At 42.2% G+C, this 21,367-nt stretch overlaps 2 protein-coding genes across 2 annotated transcripts; one reads left to right on the top strand and one right to left on the bottom strand.

Moving 5' to 3' along the window:
* Nucleotides 1–3,158: 3,158 nt before the first annotated feature.
* On the bottom strand, nucleotides 3,159–17,058 carry SEC61B (SEC61 translocon subunit beta). The gene is made up of 4 exons (XM_050938287.1): nucleotides 16,879–17,058; nucleotides 16,698–16,795; nucleotides 16,129–16,230; nucleotides 3,159–3,520 (listed from the first exon to the last, which is right to left on the bottom strand). The coding sequence occupies exons 1-4, from the start codon at nucleotides 16,879–16,881 to the stop codon at nucleotides 3,433–3,435; spliced, it is 291 nt and encodes a 96-aa protein (XP_050794244.1). The 5' UTR covers nucleotides 16,882–17,058; the 3' UTR covers nucleotides 3,159–3,432.
* A 202-nt stretch (nucleotides 17,059–17,260) lies between these two features.
* ALG2 (ALG2 alpha-1,3/1,6-mannosyltransferase) lies at nucleotides 17,261–20,962 on the top strand. The gene is made up of 2 exons (XM_050938240.1): nucleotides 17,261–17,673; nucleotides 18,442–20,962. Exons 1-2 carry the CDS (start codon nucleotides 17,350–17,352, stop codon nucleotides 19,342–19,344), a joined length of 1,227 nt encoding a protein of 408 aa, XP_050794197.1. The 5' UTR covers nucleotides 17,261–17,349; the 3' UTR covers nucleotides 19,345–20,962.
* The last annotated feature ends 405 nt before the right edge of the window (nucleotides 20,963–21,367 follow it).

Here is a 21,367-nt window from a genome sequence, read left to right as displayed (position 1 = left end):
GGGGAGGGGCCCCTGCAACAACCCCACCTGTTGCTTCCCTCCTCCCCCAAACTTCCTGGGCTACCATGGCAGTGTCCCCCTCATTTGTGTCATGAAGTTATAAAGAATGCAGGAATAAGAAACAGTGACTTGTTAGTGAGATGAAAATGAGGGGGAGGCAGTCTCCTGGTGCTATGACAGTCCAGGCAGGACAGAATCTTTTCTTTACACAGGAAAGGGAGGGGGCTGAGCTCCATCAGCCCCCAGTTGCTATGATGAGGCCAGTTACCAGCCGTTCTGTACCATTTACTGGGAATGACCGAGAATCATTCCTATTTTCACCCAGGTGCCCCTGGCCAGCCTCACCTGAAGCCAGCCAGGAGCACTCACGGGTTGATAACAAGGACGGTTACCAGTCTTACTGCACTGTCTACCACCAGGCAGCGTAGAGGAGTGGATACTGCTCTTCACTGCTGCAGCATCGCGTCTACCAGCAGCATTCAGTAGACGTAGGGTGACATTGAAAGAAGTCAAGAAACGATTTCTTTCCCTTTTCTTTCATGGGAGGGGGGGAGTAAAATGACGAGCTATTCCCTGAACCACGCCGGACAATGTGTTTGAACCTACGGCCATTGGGAGCTCAGCCAAGAATGCAAATACTTTTCGGAGACTGCTGGGGACTGTGGGATAGCTGGAGTCCTCAGCACCCCCTCCCTCCCTCCATGAGCATCCATTTGAATCTCTGGCTTCCCGTTACGCTTGTCACGCAGCACTGTGTAGCCTGGAGCTTTTTTTTTCAAATGCTATGGCATTCCGTCTTCTGTAACGGAGTTTTGATAGAACAGATTTGTTTCCCCATACAGCGATCAGATCCAATATCTCCTGTACGGTCCATGCTGGAGCTCTTTTTGGATTTGGGACTGCATTGCCACCCGTGCTGATCAGAGCTCCACGATGGGCAAACAGGAAATGAAAATCAAAATTTCGTGGGGCTTTTCCTGTTTACCTGGCCACTGTATCAGAGTTCAGATCGCTGTCCAGAGCGGTCACAGTGGTGCACTGTGGGATACCACCCAGAAGCCAATACCATCGATTTGTGGCCACACTAACCCTAATCTGATATGGTAATACCGATTTTAGTGCTACTCCTCTCGTCGGGGAGGAGTACAGAAACCGATTTAAAGAGCCCTTCATATCGATATAAAGGGCCTCGTAGTGTGGACGGGTACAGCGTTAAACGGTTTAACGCTGCTAAAATCTGTTAAAACACGTAGTGTAGACCAGGCCTAAGTGACTAAAGAGTGACTATGCCACAAAATGACAGGAGTAGATGTGACAATGGATGATAGTGAAAAATGAACAAGATTAATTTTATTACAAGATACCCAGTAGTCACATTTTTCTAACAGGGTGCACTATGTGCATAAATACTAATGAGACTAAACAGAACTATAAACAGCCTATGAAAAATGGGGTACCCCAATATTCTTGGGGGACACTGCAAATAAGGAAACAGGGTGGATTTCTTCATGCACATAGTATATGTGTAGTCAGTATCACAAGATAAGAGGGCTCTCAGATTGGGTAAAATGAGTTCCCTAAGGGAAAACTCCAGCAGGAACCATCCCTCTAGTGATGATCAATTGGCAAGGCATCCATCAGACTCTCTGAATATCATTAAGGATGTGAGTATGACTAAACTTGTAACCTGTGCATAGGTCTCTAGAGGATTTCTATATGCTTGGGTAATAACTTTAATAAACTTGTAAAACAGACTAGACCTTGTACTTGGAAATGTGTGGTCACTACACCCTTGGTTTTCATGTGTTTGTGGAGGCTCCAAATCTAAAGCAGGTAGCAAAGGTGACTTTCTTTCTGTTGATCTTGAAACTGTAGCCACCAGAGCCAAACCCATGGTGGTGTAATACATTACTAAATTCACTTTAAATAAAATAAATGGCTACAAGTGTTAACTCCCCAGCACAGGGACTAACTGTTTTTGTACAGCACTCAATTCAACAGGACTCCAATCCTAATTAAGAGAAATTCATGTGTAATTAAGTTGTCAGATATCTTGTCAGACAAAAAAGAGATATCTGCCCTCTCTCTATGGTAGTATGACTTTCAAATAGTTACCAGCCTTGATACCAAGAGTTTCCAAAGAGAGAAAAAGGATGGGTGGGTGAGGTTGTGGCCTGCAACGTGCAGGAGGTCAGCAACCTTTCGAAGCGGTGTGCCAAGTCTTCATTTATTCACTCTAAGGTTTTGAATGCCAGTAATACATTTTTAAAAGATCTTTCTAAAAGTCTAATTTATTTATTTATATATATAAAAAACTAACTATTGTATGTAAAGTAAACAAGTTTAAAATGTGTAAGAAACTTCATTTAAAATTAAATTAAAATGCAGACCCCACCCCTCCCCCCACCCCCTGACCAGTGGCCAGGACCCAGGCAGTGGGAGTGCTACTGAAAATCAGCTCGTGTGCCGCCTTCAGTACACATGCCATAGGTTGCCTACCCCTGGACTAGATGATTATGGTCCCGTCTGACCTTAAAATCTGTGAGTCTATGCTGCTGTAGCCTACTACCCAAAGACACCACTTTTACTCAGGGCTACATATGCAAGACGCCACAAAGTATGTATTTAGGCTCTCTTGCACAATAGTTTTAAGTGCACCTGGCTAGGGAAGTGAAAAAAGAGCAAGTGGGCTAAAAATCATTCTACCCAATATTGAGGGAAACAGGTAAGTGAACCAGTCATCACTCAAGAGTTTACAGTATGCAATATGAGTAATCCTAATTGTAGCACAGATGTGTGGGGAAGGTGATGGGGGAGACAGAATGGGAAAAGGCTATTCAGTGATCCAAAGTTGGCTGATTACATGATCTTTGCTGTGGAATGCCATATCAAAGAGGTGGAACAATCTACCAGCACACTTACCACAGTATGTTTTAATGACCAAGTGCACTCACGTTATTTCAAATATTTTCATGTCTCACAAATTTTGTCCAAAACAATTCTCTGATGCAAGATTTTATTTTCTATCTGCATTGTACAGTATGTAAAATTCCATTTTGAACTATTATAGCACTGTTTACTCAAAACCATTCAGAGAGCTCTTTATAATACTTCATGACAGTGCTGTGGAGAGGGGAGAGGAATAGAGCATACATTGCTTCAATTTACGTATACAAATTTTATTGCAAGACCTGTAATTTGTAAGTCTACAGGCAAACACACAATGACCTGTGACAGAAATGCTTCAAAACCAGTACAAACAGAAAAATTTAACAGTTCATTCAACACCAATGCCAAATAAGTGACAAGGGACTCCTCAATAGCCAACAGGAAGCTTTCCAAATATTCTCTGTCCATGAACAAACAAAATCCTCCATACTTTTGGTCCAAGATGTATGTTTCAAACTGGCAGACATATGGATGCAGTTGAGTCTATGAGCGAGTGTACTTGCCCCAGATATGCAACATAAATACAGAAGCAATAAAGAGGAGACTCATAACCAAAACTGGAACAGGACCACTAGAAATAAAGAAAAAAAGTCAGTTAATCTCAGCAATACATAAAAAGACATGTTCTGAAGGTTAGGTAGAACCAGCCAAATTACTCAAATACAGACTTAATACCAAATGTCCTTCCTCCTTCCACCCCACACCCGACCAAATTAGCAATGGGATTATTTTGTCATCTATTGCAAAAGTTTTATACAAATGTTACTGGAATGCAGCTTTTAGTAGTACAAATTAACCCCTTCAGCTTAATAGAAATAAGAACCATTTTCTCAGAATTGGTATCTGCCGCATTAAGTTGGAAATCTAAGATTTAATTTTTAGTACCTCAGTTCTGAATTGCTGAAAGGATATGGATGCTTCCACTTGTACTATAACAGTTACAGGGAGTATTTAGTCACTCACTGCTAATCACTTGTTGAAAACAGGATCTTTAATACTCTGACTGAAAACTTTATCTCCACATTTTTCAATTCAGGTTTCCGCCTCACATTCTGGTGGGTCTGCTACTGAGTTAGTGACCTGAGCATACTTGTACACAGAGCATAAGAAACAATAGAGTCCCCTAGCAGCTTGTCAAATTTAGGTTCAAAATTAGAATATATTTTAGCTTGGGAAGTAATTTACAGTCAACTCTCCAGTTTTTAAAAAATGAACAGGATTTAAAATGTACCAAGGCAACTGATATAATCATTTTTCAAGTAGGCTTTTTATAGTTAAACCAGTTTCAATTTGATTAAATTTACTGCAAGCGATACTGAAAAATCACAAGTGAAGTTCTGTCCATTATAAAAATCTTGATCTAAAACTCCCAATCTGAAGTTCGTGTTGAAATTTTTCATGCTCGCTAATTCTATTTAAGAAATTATAATTAGAGTACTTTTTTGGAAATCTTCTCACACAGTTTCAATTTTAGACTGTGTTAAACTGGCTGATGTATACAGTAACTAGTCAAAGCAGGTTAGTGTGTGTTCCATTACACAAAAACACCATTTCTCACTGTGCATCTCAAAACCAGGGCTGTCAAGCGATTCGTTTTTTTAATCGCATGATGAATTGCACTATTAAATAACAGAATACCATTTATTTAAATTTTTTGGATGTTTTCTACATTTTCAAATATTGATTTCAATTACAAACACAATACAAAGTGTATAGTGCTTACTTTATTATTAAATATTTGCACTGTAAAAAACAAAATAGTATATTTCAATTCACCTAATTCACAACTACTGAGGGACAATCTCCACTCATTGATATGTTTTGCTTTCCACAACCAAATCTCTGTACAACTTTTCATGAATGATGTACCCGAGTATTCGGATTCTGATATCTAAACTGTATTGTTAAATCTACTCACCTAAATTTGGGTTATTGGAGATTATGTACTCCATGTATCATATGACTTTTAAAAACACACTTTGTATTTGTGGATAATTTAAGCACTATACCCAGATGTACAAACACTCTTTTCCCAAACCATGTATTACATAATTTTTTAAAAATTAGCTTTAACAACATTTACACATCTGGCATGTCAATTCCTTGTAATGCTAGCTACAGAAGTGCTATGCAAACGTCCGTTCTCACTTTCAGGTGACGTAAATAAGAAGCAGTCAGCAGTACCTCCCATAAATATAAACAAACTTGTTTGTCTTAGGGATTGGCTGAAAAAGAAGTAGGACTGAGTGGACTTGTAGGCGCTAAAGGTATACTTTTGTTTCTGAGTGCAGTTATGGAACAAAAAAATCTACATTTGTAAGTTACACTTTCACGATAGATTGCACTACAATACTTGTATGAGGTGAACTGAAAGAGACTATCTTTTTACAGTGCAAATATTTGTAATAAAAATATAAAGTGAGCACTGTACACTTTGTATTCTGTGTTGTAATAGAAATCAATATTTGAAAATGTAGAAAACATCCAAAAATATTTAACACGTTTCAATTGGTATTCTATTATTTTAACAGTGATCATTTTTTTAATCAGTTAATTTTTTTTGAGTTACTCATGTGAGTTAACTGATTAAATCAACAGCCCTACTCATAACACACTGTACTTGATTTCCCTTTATTACAGGAAGCATCATGACAGAATTCCAAAAGTATGATTCATGCCATAGAGTTTTTATGATCAAGCAGATCTTACTTGAACACAATGTAAAAATGAAACTGAAGCAACTGATCTCCTTCACGCTAGTATCTTCAAGATTTTTCAACTAGTCAGGCAGTCTTCTGATTCACAGGCTTCTGAACATCTTCATCTCACAAACTGTTTTAAATTATAATTGCTATCTACTATGCATAGCCCAATTTGGCTTTTTGTGCAGAATCCTGAATTTTATATAACAAAATAGCTCAGTGGTTTGAGAACTAGCCTGCTAAACCCAGGGTTGTGAGTTCAACCCTTGAGGGGGCCATTTAGGGATATGGGGCAAAAATTGGTTGGATGATTTAATTGGGACTTGGTCCTACTTTGAACAGGGGTTTGGACTAGATGACCTCCTGAGGTCCTTCCAACCCAGATAGTCTATGATTCTAAGATATAGATACATAGATGTATTTAGCAATCAAACCAAGTGTAAATATGCAATATATTTTAGAGTGCAATTCCATAGGCAACTCTTAGCTAATCCATCATCTTCCTCCCACCCCACATCTTCACAATCTACTTCCAGACCCCGAAAGTATAACTATGAATACATAAAATGAATGAAGCTCTAGGATCTTCCACAATCATACAAAACAAAAACTAAGAGGAATATATTTGACTTGCCACTTGAATCAATAAATCATTCTCACCCTTATTAAAATATAAATCTTCAGACCATTCCTATTTCTCATCCTCTCCAAAGGTACATGAGGTTATCTATGCTGTGAACAATTATAATTTATCTACCATATTTCAGTTAGGACAGATAGTCTCTGCCATCATACATGTAGAAGAGCCAATTTTCTCTAAAGCTGATCTCTAATTGTCTCTTGTCTCAACAGAACTTTTTATTTCATTTTAGACTTGTCCAGAAGCCTAGCTTAGTCAAGTTTTTTAAACAGTGGGAAATATTGCAAAACAGTTTTGTTCTTAATATTCTCAGGATCAATACCACAAAAAAAAACCCACAAGTATTTCATAAGAGCCCATTTGTTTTGCCTGGATGTAATTTCACAATCAGGAAGATTTACAAAACTGATCAAAACCAGCTGTTTCCATGGGTAAATGTGTACATAAAAAACCAAACCTCTCAACAACTGACTAGACTGAATTATGACAAACACCATAACCAAAAAGAGTAACAGACCGACCCATGGTCATTTATAAAGAATTTTGTGTACATGTATGTGAAACATGCAGATAAATCTGAGTTAAAATTATTAACATCCTCTGGTGGGAAAGAACTTTGCCATATTGACATCTTGGTGTGAAGACTTAGGTTTCTTAATACTGGCATTTTATTTTTTTAATCTTACTTTGGTGCAAGTACATTAGCATACTGTGGCAGGCAAAATGGACTTCCTTAAAGCAGACAATTTTGCTATGGGTTCCCTCTTTATGAATTTGCATGTGAAAGAGCTTATATAAGCTCTGTCTTTTCATAAACATATGCAAAACCAACAACTCTCAAGTGCCTTAGTCTTCACGGAAGAGCTTGGTACCTTACTAATTATCATCACTGTTAAGTATTAAACTTCAGTAAAGAAAGTCTACTTCAGAAAAATTAGTAAACATCTGCTACATAAATTACAGACTTCCTTATGCCACAATGGTAACACACAGGAATATTACTGGCTACAAAGAGACCAAAAAGCCTGCTGCTATAGTCTACAGATTTTACAGAACTGATTACATAAAAACCCCAAAACAAACTACTCAGTACTGACAAATCATAACATTTTCCATTGCACTTCCTCCAATCCATGGAAGGTCCTTGCTGGAGCCTAGGAGATCAATCATTATCCCCACTAACACACACATGCTTCTTCTCACCCTCATTAAGCGATGAATTCCCTTAAAAGTAACAATTTCAAATAGCCACAGCAGTGACTCTATATCTAGAGCTCCTTGCAGTCACTTGAAGTCAACTTTGATTTTCTAATCAATTTTTAGTTTTTAGTTTTATCAAAACCAAACCATTCTGCTCAAGATTTCTATTACATAGTCTTGACATTCTCACAGTGACCAGATTCAGAGTGCCACAAAAGGAGGGCAACAGGTCTCAAGCAAACTATTTTGCTCTGACTATTCTTCCCAAAAATTAAAACATTCCCCCTATTCCCTTAATAGCCACGACATTTTCAACTTTAGCCCATTGCTCCTTGGTAACACTCACAATCCAATTTCAACAACTCCTTTTCTTGTGTTGCTTTAAAAGGTTTGTATTTAGTTATTTCTCCAATTAAACAGGATCATTTTCTCAGGACAAAAATCCACTTTTGGTTGTCCATCTTTTAAATTATCAGAGGGTAGCCGTGTTAGTCTGGATCTGTAAAAGCAGCAAAGAATCCTGTGGCACCTTATAGACTAACAGACGTTTTGGAGCATGAGCTTTCGTGGGTGAATACCCACTTCCTCAGATGCATCTTTTAAATTGTTACTATTCCAGATTTAAATGTAGACAATAAAACAATGCAATATTTCAGTAGCAGAACTACCAACAGAGCAAATATGTCATTTCACATGCATGACATTCTTTTATCATAATGAAAAACTAATTATGCTATTTATGGCTGAAGTAGCACTTTCCTTTTAAGCTGTTTACAGTGATTTATAACTCTTCCTAAAATGTTTAAGGCTTCAATATTTCATGTTTGTTCCTCAACAGTAGGTCTTATTAGAGACCACCCACAGAAAAGGTGTTTCAGATGTTCAGAAGCTATTTTGTATTCAAACTTGGGATTTACTTGGACTATGGTCCACACACCAGGGAATACACTTTTTAAAAAGGAACCTCTGCTGAGTCACTGAGGAACTGCACCTAGGTGCTGCGGTGCCAGTGCAGTCCCAAAATAATAAGGGTACTTCAACCAGAGTGAAAGGGAGAAGCCCTTCAGAAACAGGGCCTTGAAGTTTGTCTGCTGAACTAGTGACTAGCAGAGAACATGGGGCAGGAGCTGATGAAATTCTGATGATGCAGGTCATAACTAAGAGGCAGAGAAGGGGATAACACTGACCTGTGCATACTGGAGAAGGGTTTATGTTATTGAATAGTGACCACTAATACTTGGAAAGGTGAGACATCAAAGGTTCATGAGCAAGTTTCTTTGTAGTGGATGTTTTGGCCATTCTCCCTTAGATCTAAATACTGTCACCACCACATGCTGAGAAATTCCTTGCTCAGACATCAGAGTTCATATCTTTATTAACATTGTCTGTGGAGGTCAGAAACATGCATGGAGAAAAGAAGAATTTTTCCTTCTGGATAAGGGCTTTAGTCATTTTGATGAGGTTGGAACACACAGTCCCTTCTATCAAAGTTGGCAATTTCCTGGGGAAAAACTAGTTTAGGAGTGAGTGCTGGTAAATACCAGCCTAAACCAGGAAAGTAAGGGAAAAAATATTAGAATATACTAATGAATATTACTGAACTTTATTTATCAATTTGATAATAGTTTTGCAGCAATGTCATCTGTTTAATTTAAAATTAAGGAAAACAAAGCAAAAAAAGAGCCTCAATCAAAAGATGTATGCTTTTGTTTGAAACAAAAACTTCTTAATCTGGGAATTTCCCCCTTGTTTAGAAATCAGGATGAGATATTTGTTTAGCAAAGAAGGGGAATTCCCAGATTCAGATGTTTCAATTTGTTTGAGGTAAACTGCCAAACTAACTGTCCAGGCCAGGACTCTGTCTCTATCTGGCTCAAGTGCAACTGCTGTAACTGAGCTCTGAGTACAGAGACTCAAGTCAAAATATTTCAACATGAGCAAAGGTGGAAGATCACCTGACCCAATTCATGGTTATTTTGAGAAAGTTCACGAAGATGGCAAAGAGTCTTTGATGCAGAAATTGAAGGAAAAAGTGAGTGGGAAGACAGACCATATGAGGAAACATTTTGCAACATGCAGTGGAAAGAACAAAAACACCAGAACCACTGACTCTGGCTAACTGTATGTGAGTATTAGAATCAGACTCTCAGAGTACGTCTACACTACGGGATTATTCCGATTTTACATAAACCGGTTTCGTAAAACAGATTGTATAAAGTCGACTGCACGTGGCCACACTAAGCACATTAATTCGGTGGTGTGCGTCCATGGTCCGAGGCTAGCGTCGATTTCCGGAGCGTTGCATTGAGGGTAGCTATTCTGTAGCTATCCCATAGTTCCCGCAGTCTCCCCCCGCCCTTTGGAATTCTGGCTGATGGGGCAAAAATCATTGTCGCGGGTGGTTCTGGTAAATGTCGTCAGTCGTTCCTTCCTCCGGGAAAACAAGGGCAATCATTTCGCGCCCTTTTTCCCTGGATTGCTCTGGCAGACGCCATAGCATGGCAACCATGGAGCCCATTAAGCTTTTTTTTTTTTTTTTTTACAGTCACCGTATGTGTACTGGATGCCGCGGACAGAGGCAATACTCCAGCGCTACACAGCAGCATTCGTTTGCTTTTGCATGATAGCAGAGACTGTTATCAGTCGTTCTGTACTGTCTGCTGCTATCATGGGTGCCCCTGGCTGAGGTCGGCCGGGGGAGCAAAGGAAAAACGGGGAATGACTCCCCGAGTCAATCCCTCTTTTATGGTTTCTAAAAATAGAGTCAGTCCTGCCTAAAATATGGGGCAAGTGTACCAGAGAACCAGTGTATCAGAAAGCACAGCTGCTCCGTGTCAGATCCTGCAGACATGATGAGCTACATGCCATTCACGGGAGGTGCCCCTGCAACAACTCCACCCATTTCTTCCCTCCTCCCCCAACCTTCCTGGGCTACCGTGGCAGTGTCCCCCCAATTTGTGTCATGAAGTTATAACGAATGCAGGAATAAGAAACAGTGACTTAATGAGGGGGAGGCAGCCTCCCACTGCTATGACAGTCCAGGCAGGACATTAAGCGATGCAGGGGAGAAGAGCCCAGCCTCCCACTGCTATGATAGTCCAGGCAGGACAGAATCTTTCCTTTACACAGGAAAGGGAGGGGGCTGATGGAGCTCAGCCCCCTGTTGCTATGATGAGGACGGTTGCCAGCCGTTCTGTACCATCTACTGCGAATGACCAGGAATCATTCCTATTTTTACCCAGGCGACCCTGGCCAGCCTCACCTGAGGCCAACCAGGAGCACTCATGGGCTGATGACAAGGACAGCTAGCAGTCCTACTGCGCCATCTCCCACCAGGGAGGGGAGAGGAGCGGATACTGCTCTTCACTGCCGCAGCATCGCGTCTACCAGCAGCATTCAGTAGACATAAGGTGACACTGAAAGAAGTCAAGAAACGATTTCTTTCCCTTTTCTTTCACGTGGGGGAGGGGGAGTAAATTGTCGAGCTATACCCTGAACCACGCCGGACAGTGTGTTTGAACCTACAGGCATTGGGAGGTCAGCCAAGAATGTAAATATTTTTCGGAGACTGCTGTGGACTGTGGGACAGCTGGAGTTCTCAGTACCCCCTCCCTCCCTCCATGAGCGTCCATTTGATTCTTTGGCTTTCCATTACGCTTGTCACACAGCACTGTGTAGCCTGGAGATTTTTTTCGAATGCTTTGGCATTTCGTCTTCTGTAACGGAGCTCTGATAGAACAGATTTGTCTCCCCATACAGCGATCAGATCCAGTATCTCCCGTACGGTCCATGCTGGAGCTCTTTTTGGATTTGGGACTGCATCGCCACTCGTGCTGATCAGAGCTCCACGCTGGGCAAACAGAAAATGAAATTCAAAAGTTCGCCGGGCTTTTCCTGTTTACCTGGCCACTGCATCCGAGTTCAGATTGCTGTCCAGAGCGGTCACAGTGATGCACTGTGGGATACCACCCGGAGGCCAATACCATCGATTTGCGGCCACACTAATCCTAATCCAATATGGTAATACTGATTTTAGCGCTACTCCTCTTGTTGGGGAGGAGTACAGAAACCGATTTAAAGAGCCCTTTATATCGATATAAAGGGCCTCGTAGTGTGGACGGGTACAGCGTTAAATCGGTTTAACACTGCTAAAGTCGGTTTAAACGCATAGTGTAGACCAGGCCTCAGTATAAAGGTCCTGTTAAAACTGCACTGCCAAATTCATCACAAGAAAGCCAGATCCAAGTCAGCCAAAGACTACAAGGAGGAATGATCACTGTTTTTCAGCCACAAATCCATGTGTTTCCAGAACTGAAACATAATATAAACTTAAATTACAGAATTTTTTCATGGCTGTAATAGTCCCTTTTCTGTTATTGATAGGGTCTTACCAAAATCACAGCCAAGAAAAACGCATCACGAACCTGAAATCTGGTCTCCTCCCATGAAATCTAGTCTTTTGTGTGCTTTTACCCTATACTGTACAGATTTCACAGGAGGAGAACAGCATTTCTCAAATCAGGGGTCGTGACCCAAAAGGGAGTTGCGGTTGTAGAGTTTACAAGGTTTTTTTTTTTTTTTTTTTTTTTTTGGGGGGGGGGGGGTTGCAGTATTGCCACCCTTACTTCTATGCTGCCTTCAGAGCTGGACAGCTGGAGACTGGCGGCTGTTGGCCAGGAGCCCAGGTTTGAAAGCAGAGCCGCCGCCAGGTACAGCACAGCCATAAGGATGGCAATACCATACCATGCCATCCTTACTTCTGTGCTGCTGCTGCTGCTGCTGGCAGCTCCGTCTTCAGAGCTGGGCTCCCAGCCAGCCACTGCTGTTCTCCAACTGCCCAGCGCTGAAGCGGCCGCCAGCAGGAGCACAGATGTAAGGATAGCAGAACTGCAGCCCCCCCTACAATAATCTTGTGACCCTCCCACAACTTTTTCCAATTACACCACCATGAATTTCATGATTTCAGCTATTTAAATTTGAAATTTCACAATTTTAAAAATCTAATCACCATGAAATTGAACAAACTGGGCCATGAATTTGGTAGGGCCCTAGTTATTGACCACCAAACTTTTCAAAAAATGATCAGCTGCCTATGAGTCAGGCTACAAAGCACCCAATCAAAAAAGCAGGTAGCAGGTGAACTAACTGTTAGACATGAGGGTGGAAGTAAGTAACAAATTACATGAAAAAACAGTTACACTAATGCAAGATGAGAAAAAGATGCCAAGTATAAGAAGTGATATGGAACAAGATGATCACAGTTTGGTGTTAGAATATAGACATTCAGGCCTGTCTGCAAAGGCCTACACTTTATGAATGTAGGTGTATTATCATTTAGCTAGTTATCGAGGTATAAAAGAAAGAATCAAAATCACTGCCTGATGGCATAAGGGCCTTCTCTTAAGGTGACAGTCTGAGGCCCTGTTCTTAGGCTAAGTAAGGCCTTTGGCTAAGCAGCAGAGGCAGCCATAAGCTGGGAAGTGAACGGTCACTTCACTTCCTCACATTCCAAACTAGTCACATTGAAATAAGGCAATCTAGGGGTGTTAGAAAGGTGAGCCAATCTATCACCTCCAGAGAAAGGGAAGAGCTTAAAAGATTTAAAGAAAACTTAGTTTGATAGCATCTTGTCTGGCAAGAACTCACTTATCAATAGCTGGGGTGTAAAATCCTCATTTCTGTATTGTTCCATCACTGTAGTCTCCACTTCCCTGGCAAGAACTCACTTATCAATAGCTGGGGTGTAAAATCCTCATTTCTGTATTGTTCCATCACTGTAGTCTCCACTTCCCTATTGTTTGTCTGTATAATCTCTGTCTGGTTCAGTGATTGTTTCTGTTTGCTGTATAATTAATTTGTTGGGTGTAAACCAATTAAGGTGGTGGAATATAATTGGTTAAATAATCATGTTGCAACATGTTAGGATTGGTTAGTTACATTTCAGTAGAATGATTGGTTAAGGTATAGCTAAGCAGAACTCAAGTTTTACTATATAATCTGCAGTCAATCAGGAAGTAAAGGGGAGGAATGGGAACAGGGAATGGGGGCGGGGAATTGGAATCATGTTTTGCTAATGGGGAGAATGGGAACAGGGACACAGGCAAGACTCTGATGTCAGAGCTGGGAAGGGGGATACTGAGGAAGGAAACCAGAAACATGCTTGTTGGAAGTTCACCTCAACAAATAAATTGTTTGCACCTTCGGACTTCGGGTATTGTTGCTCTCTGTTCATGCAAAAAGGACCAGGGAAGTAACCGGGTGAAGGAATAAGCCCTCTAATATCTGTTTACATATTAATGTGCATCACATTGGCTAATCTACTTGGACAAGACCTTACACCAAGTCTTTGACGAAATGTTGTAGATTTACAAAAGTATTTTCATAATCACCATCAGCCTGGAGCCTGGTTAAAAGAATACCAAGGATCTGTAAAACCCCAAATCCGTGGTGACATATGCTAGAACAGTCAAATAACATGCATGGAAACCTATATTAAAAATAGGCCATATTATCTCAGGATTGCAAGAACTTGAAGATAGTGGTCAGTATAATTGATAATCAAAGTTTTCTGAAAAGCAAAGAACTTGGTCAATTGAAACCAACTGTTGTGGCACCTGACACTTCAAAGGGACACATCAACAATTGCTTTTGCATGCTAAGTATGGTTGAACCTAATGATAAATGAAGATCTTGCACCATATAAAGCAAAAGTACACAAAGATTTCATGAGGCATGTATTCATGTACACATTGGCCAAACTCCTTCATCCAAAATCTGCATGAAAGGAATTGTCAGCATAAAAAGAAATTGCAAAGCAGCGATTACTCAGCAAAAACTCTCCATATATACTTGCATTTAAAGTAGAAGCAGCTCTGTATTAAAAATCAATATTTTCATCTGCTATCAAGAAAAAAAAGTTTCCCCTGTAATTTGGTGGGAAAAATTTGAAGAATGCCAATATTTCATCTGACTTAATAGAATTGGTGGTGCAATTTCAACATCAAGCAAGCACAAGAACGAATCTTTTCAAACACTGAATACATCTATTCAAATCTGGAGAATAGGCTTGGTCTAGCCACAACTAAAATTGATCTCCTGCTACAGGATGCAGTATGCTCAAGTGAACTTCAACCAGTTGTCTGCAACTATGCATGCTTCTGATTGCTTAATGCTTCAAACCTGAAGCTCTGCATTGTCGTCATTTTCATCTAAACCAATGTTTTTGACTTTTGGTTACATAATGAAAATTGAAATGAGCTGATGTGTAACTTCCTTGAGAAAATACTGAACACAGCTTACAATATTCCAATGTTCAGTATTATAATTATATATTATTACGCCCTCTGCAGTTTTACTTTTTATTTGAACAATTCTAAATTAATCTCTGAATCTATTGCTTCATGTAACCACAATATGAATATGTAACTAAAACAAAGTATACTGTGGCATGCATTAATGAAACAGTTTTTAAAATGCCTTAAACTGGGACTAACTAGTTTCTCCCTGGGTATCAAAAACCATGACTTTACCTGGTAAAAACCAGCTCTTGTAAATAACATGCCATCCCTGCCTTCTGTTTCCATGTGACAAGGAAACAGGCTGTTCCTCTCTATTTCTGGACTGTATTTGCCCATCACCCAAGCCTGGATGAGGGTGGAACGAAACAGCCCCTTGGTAGTGGGAGCTATCATTTTTTTGGAAGGGAGGAGGATATCTTGAAGAGTGTCATGAGTGCCTGCAGAAGTGAGAAATTTATAGGACTAAGTGTATAGGAGAAGATGGTTTGTGAATGGGATGGTATTTTAATAGCTCTAACAAAATGGCCTTTTTTAGATCGCTTTTGCTGCTTGCTCAGGAAGCTCTCTTTTACAGCCAGTTGCAGCACCTGCCTCTCTGATTACCAACTTAAGGTAGCTAAGAAGGTCCGTGCTGAAGAGATGGCGTAATGGGCAAAGGGACTGGTTGAGAGCACCTGGGTTTCTTTATCCCTACAACAGAAAACCAAGGAAAGACAGGGTTGAAGCACTAAAACAAACCTCTGACATAGGCATGAGCCAAGGCTGAAAAGGTTAGCCTTGTAACACCAGTGTGTGTCTTAAAATGTTCTTCAATTCACTATGTTTAGCTCATGACCTGTGGTTAATGAAGTTACCATGTCCAATGGACCTCATGAGCAGTGAGTTGCTTCTGACTTTGTGTATAACTGCAAATGGTACGTATTGATACGTAATTGTTTTTTTTGTATTTCTGCAATGTTTTTATTGGAATAAAAAAACAGAAAAACTGTAGATAATAAAAGTATTAGGTCCCAAGCCTGCAACTACTTATGAATGTGCTTTACTACTGTGAGTAACCCCTCTTGATTTCTGTGGGATTGTTCATGGTACACAAGAAAAACAATTCAAATAGGCATCTGGACTGTACTGTGTTAAACTTAAACATCTACCTACAAGATTGATCTCTGATATTTTTGTAACCCAGTCTCCTCAAGGCATTCTTTCTGATTTATCTAAGCAATTGTAGTTTTTCCATTTTCATGCAGAATGTGCAGACCAGAACAAATGACTCATGGAACCTGGATTACTGTAAACAGACTTAAAATAACATTGTCACCATCTTGCTGCTTTTTGGACTTACACTTTGAGTCCAGGGGAGTCTTCTGTGTAGAATCTCCACATGCCACCAGTGCCTGCTGATGTAGTGCGGCCTGCGCTCCTAGTCCCACAGCTGGCATTTTTCCTTCGAGGGAAAGACACGGGAATCAGAACCTGACTTGCATTAGCGATCAGTTGTACACGCCAATCACCAACCTTTCCAAGAACTCAGTAAGAAACCCCCCACCCCCCACACGACCTGTTTCTGGTGCTGGTCTCAGACTTTGGCCCGAAGTGACCGTGCTCAGCGCTGGGGTGGGGGCTATAGGGCGATGCCAGGCTCGATTCAGTGCATGGTGAGAAGTTGGCTGACACCCCCTCCCAGCCCCCCGCTCTCAGCCTGGCTCCGGGGGCAGCGATGCCCATCGAGGTTCCCCCAGCTCAAGTGTCAGCCCCGAGGCGGGCGGGGGGGCAAGAGGCGGCGCTATCACGCGCTGTCGCGACCGGCGGGCGGTGTCTCCGTCGGGCCGAGGGCGGAGCCAGGCTTCCCCGAGCCCCGAGCGCGGTGTCCGTCCCCGCCCGGCTCCCGAAGGGGGAGGGGGCGGCAGGTACCTTTGCCGGACGGTGGATCCCGCAGCTCGAGGCGCCACCGCTTTGCTGGGGGAGCGGCCGGAAGCGCCGACACTGGTGCCGCTGGGGTTCGGGCCGGGCTGCGGAGAGAAACAGACAGCGCGTGAGACGGGACCAGCGCGAGCCACGGCGCGTAGGGGGGACCGGGGTCTCGCGCTCTCACCATGGTAACGACTCTGGGTTCAAGGAAACGCGCGCGCGGGTGTCAGAACTCTGCCGTCTCCAAAATTCGGTGCGGCTGCCGCGTAACTATCCCAGGCTCAGCTGACCCGCCCCTAGCACTGCTCGCCTCTGGGCCTGCCAAGGCCCCGCGGTTGCCTAGGACACTGCCTGACTCCAACCCCCTCTCAGAAGACAGTTTCCGGAGCAGCTAACCGAGCTCAGGGCTCCAGCCGCCAGAGTCCTGACCCCTTCCTGTGCCTGAACCCCGGCTGAAACTGAGACACCACGGGACGAGCGGGCTGAAACACCAGGCAGCGCAAGGACACCTATGGGAGATTAAGCTGATGTGTCCCTAGCCGGTAGCAACGCGAGAGGGCGGAGCTGCGCATGCGCTCTCCGCACTGACACGTGGACAAGCGCAGATCCCGGAAGAAGCGGGCTCCACCCCTCTCCGGAGGGTGCAGGCGCCAGCATGGCCGGAGGGCCGGGCTCGGGCCCCTCCGTGCTGTTCCTGCACCCGGACCTGGGCCTGGGCGGCGCCGAGCGGCTGGTGGTGGATGCAGCGCTGGCGCTGCGGGCGCGCGGCTGCCGTGTGCAGATCTGGACCGCGCACTACGACCCCGCGCGCTGCTTCTCGGAGACGCGCGGCCTGGTGGTGCGGAGCGTGGGGGATTGGCTGCCCCGCAGCCTCCTCGGGCGGGGCCACGCGCTCTGCGCCGCGCTGCGCATGGCCTACGTGGCGCTCTACGTGCTGCTGCTGAGCGGGGAGGAGATGGACGTGTTCGTGTGCGACCAGGTGCGGGGGCGGGGCCAGCAGCACGTGCGAGGCCAGGCGCGAGGAGCTGGTGGTGCCGCGCGACAGCACCCGTTATCCGGGGTCCTCACGAGCCCGCCCAGCGGTCACAGTGGCCTCTGCGCCTCAGGGTCTGCCAGGGCCCCTCCTTGCTACTGCGAGCCTGGGGCCGCGCTCCGCGGGGAGGCCCTGCTGCAGGTCCGGCATGGCGGGAAGGAGCAGATTGATGCAGGCCCTGGCCCGAACCGGCCCTTCACACACCCGCCTGCGATATGGGCATCAGGGGAAGGGGTTAACGTGGACCCTGAGCTAGGAGGGCCCTGCTGATATGGCTCCCGTGGCTGGGAATGGGCCTCAGCCCAGGTATGGCGCACAGGTTCGCACCCACGTGCGGAGTGTGTCGGCACCGTGCCCTGACACGGTGCCTTGGCCTCTGCCTAGTGGTAGCATAGGTGAGGCTGAAAGTCGCACAACCAAGTATTTTGCTGGTCAGCACGCAAAGGAGAGATTGCAAGGAGCCCACCCTTTGGGTCACCTCTCCCTAGAGCAAGGGAAGCATGAGTGACTGTTTGTCACCATCATCTGACGTCCCCCTTGCAGAAGCCCATAAGTGATAGTAAGCACAGATTCATTAAAATTGACCAGACAACCACATTTTTCTCACACTTAAAATTTTGGTTTTGAATCCATAGATGTAGCTTATTGTAGAAACTGGGATTAAATGAACAATACTTTCTCTTATTCTTACCCCCCACCTCTTGGTTTATCTAGGTGTCTGCTTGTATCCCAATTCTCAGGCTGGCCAGAACTCCTAAGAAGGTTTTGTTTTACTGTCACTTTCCTGATCAGCTTCTGACCAAGAGAGAATCTTTTCTTAAACGCATCTACAGAGCTCCACTTGACTGGTTGGAAGAGTATACTACTGGCATGGCAGATTGTATTGTTGTCAACAGCAATTTTACAGCAAATGTCTTCAAGAATACATTTAAATCCTTAAATCACATTAAACCAGACGTTCTATACCCTTCGTTGAATGTCAGTACCTTTGAAACAATTGTTCCTGTAGATATAGCTAGTGTAATTCCCCAAGAAAAAAAATATTTGTTTCTTTCAATCAATAGATTTGAAAGGAAAAAAAACCTAGCATTAGCTCTGGAAGCATTACATGATCTTCGTGGAAGGCTCGATGCTCAAGAGTGGAGTGAAGTTCATCTAGTGTTAGCTGGTGGTTATGATGAAAGAGTTTTGGAAAATGTGGAACATTATGAAGAGCTGAAGACTGTTGCGACCAAGCTTAATATTAGCAAGCAAGTCACTTTCGTGAGGTCTTTTTCAGATGAACAAAAAATCTCTCTTTTCAATAACGCCCTGTGTGTGCTTTATACGCCAAGCAACGAACACTTTGGCATAGTTCCTTTGGAGGCTATGTATATGAGATGCCCAGTTATAGCAGTTAATTCAGGTGGTCCTTTGGAATCTGTTATAAATAATGTTACAGGATTTTTGTGTGACCCTCTTCCAACACAATTTTCTGAGGCCATGGAAAAATTGGTGAGAGACCCTGCCTTAAAGAATACAATGGGAGCAGCTGGAAGAGCAAGAGTTACAGAAAAGTTTTCATCAGAAGCATTTACAGAACAGCTGTACCAATACATATGTAGATTTACAACATAACACACTCCATAGTGTAATTTACTGCTTTGTCATGTTTCTGATTTGTACAGGAGACAGTTAGTTAAACTAACATCTAGGCTAGTGCAAGGATGCTGAAATGTTCAGAAAATTTTAATCTTTAAACTATATTTTTGATAGTATGTTTCATGCCAGTTGCCACAAAATAACAAGATTTTAGTTGAGGTTAGATTTGTTTACCACTAACTACATTGAATTTTTGCTGTTTATCATGTACTCGAAAATATTTTAATAAATTTATTAGACTTCCTAGTTTAAACTGGGGAAAGTTAAAATTATGCCAAGTCTGACTTCAGGTTGTATAAAATGATTAACTTTCTTATTTAACATTTCTTCTCTACACTTGCTATGAATTAACTTTACAGTGCAAGTCTTTTGTTGTAATACTCTGCACCGTAATTTTCCATTTGAATGAATTTCTACTGAAAGGCTCTGCCACCAATTCTGATGTGGACGGGGTCATTGAAAATACAATAAGCTATACATATGCAATAAAGTCCCAAGGTTTTTTTGGTTTTTAAATGCCAACTAGTGGTCGGCTGATCTTGAACAGTCTTAAGCTGTCTATTTATCTGTGAAGTTCTGTCCTTAAATTGTATCATCTGATCATCTCTGATGTCATAATCCAAATAATTAGCTGCTGTTCTTGGAGCAGTAGCAGAGGGAAGAGAGAGAAGGAGGAAACCAAGGATGTCAAAATCCCTCAGACAAAAAATGGGGCCAACATTTAACCCCATTTCCCCCTCAAAAGTCCCTGAAATCTTCTTGAATATCAGCTGTTGTACTAAATGTCTACATCTACTGAATTAAAGTGCTACATTTCATTTTGTCTATTAGAAGCATTTCTTTATACAGCTTTCCTTTGCGGATTTGCTGATCCCCACATAACCAGGTAGATATGTGGAAAAAATCTTGACATTTTTCTTCCATTTCCTTTAAAGTTGTATTTCATAGTCTTGGGTTGTGCAAAAATGGTAATGTGAATATTTCCCACAATCAAAATGTCAAAAATTGAGTTTTTAAAAGAGAAGGTAGTATGTTTGTATAGTCCATCACTGTATAAAAGTTCAGTTATGCCTTTTAAAACTAAGATGGTGGATGAAGTCATAGTGAGAAAAGTAGACAGTTCTCTGTTTTGGTTCTTAGAAAATCACACAAAGAACAAATTAATGCATGAAGTTAAAGAACAGCCTTAGATACAGATTCTGCAAGCTTCTCTGTGCAGGGAGACTTCAGTGTGGAGCAGGCCTTTGATATGTTTGATATATAGTGGTTCTCATAGAGTACAATGTATCAGAAAGATTCTAAGGGACTGTATTTTGTTAGTGTTATAGTGGCTTGCTAGAAATTTGCTTCTTAGTTTATATTGTATGCAATGTATACAAGTTAAAGTTGTATTGTGGTCTGAAATCCTATTAAGGGGGGTGAATATTAACTCAATAATCTGAGGACAAGGAATATCAGATTTTATAAATACCTCAAATCATTTTACTGATCTTTGCCGGCGCAATTCACTTTATTGAACTTTGTCCTATATGGTTTTTCATCTACAATATACCATTTGTATGTGATGGAATAAAATTGAATTTAATTTTGTAAATGGATATGTAACTTGCATAGTTCGCTCATTCTCTTAGGTTTAGGTTCTGTACTTACGCTGTGTGGGCTTTCTGTGTACCATAGTGTGTGTACTCTTTGGGATAATTAACCTTTATTCCAAGGTGCCTCTATAAGTATTCAGAATTTTAGAATTGAATTGCTGTTTGAATTATGCAGAGGTTTTAATCTTTCCATTGTTAAGACTGCAGCCTAGATCCTACTGTAACGCATTTTCTTTTACCCTTCCTCACTTTTTAACTAAATAAAATGCACTGGAGGCTGCATGCTGCAGTAGCTAGGGCACTGGAATGGGAGTCAGACAACTTGGATTCTATTTCCAACTCTGCCACTGATATGTGAAGTTTCAGTAAGCCCCCACCATGCTGCCAGTAGTCTGCTGTCCTTT

This window comes from Gopherus flavomarginatus, chromosome 2 (assembly GCF_025201925.1).
Source record: "Gopherus flavomarginatus isolate rGopFla2 chromosome 2, rGopFla2.mat.asm, whole genome shotgun sequence".
Lineage (NCBI taxonomy): Eukaryota > Metazoa > Chordata > Testudines > Testudinidae > Gopherus > Gopherus flavomarginatus.
Note: the sequence above shows the minus strand (reverse complement) of the source record. Positions and strands in the feature narration are given on the sequence as shown.

What these genes read in the sequence shown, in the direction of transcription:
- SEC61B (XM_050938287.1), bottom strand. An exon ending in GGATCCACCGTCCGGCAAAG is followed by an intron (nt 16,231 to 16,697) that starts GTACCTGCCGCC and finishes TTTCCCTCGAAG; the next exon opens with GAAAAATGCCAGCTGTGGGA. An exon ending in GACTCCCCTGGACTCAAAGT is followed by an intron (nt 3,521 to 16,128) that starts GTAAGTCCAAAA and finishes CTTTATTTCTAG; the next exon opens with TGGTCCTGTTCCAGTTTTGG.
- ALG2 (XM_050938240.1), top strand. Translation starts at nt 17,350, where the DNA reads ATGGCCGGAGGGCCGGGCTCGGGCCCCTCCGTGCTGTTCCTGCACCCG. An exon ending in ACGTGTTCGTGTGCGACCAG is followed by an intron (nt 17,674 to 18,441) that starts GTGCGGGGGCGG and finishes TGGTTTATCTAG; the next exon opens with GTGTCTGCTTGTATCCCAAT.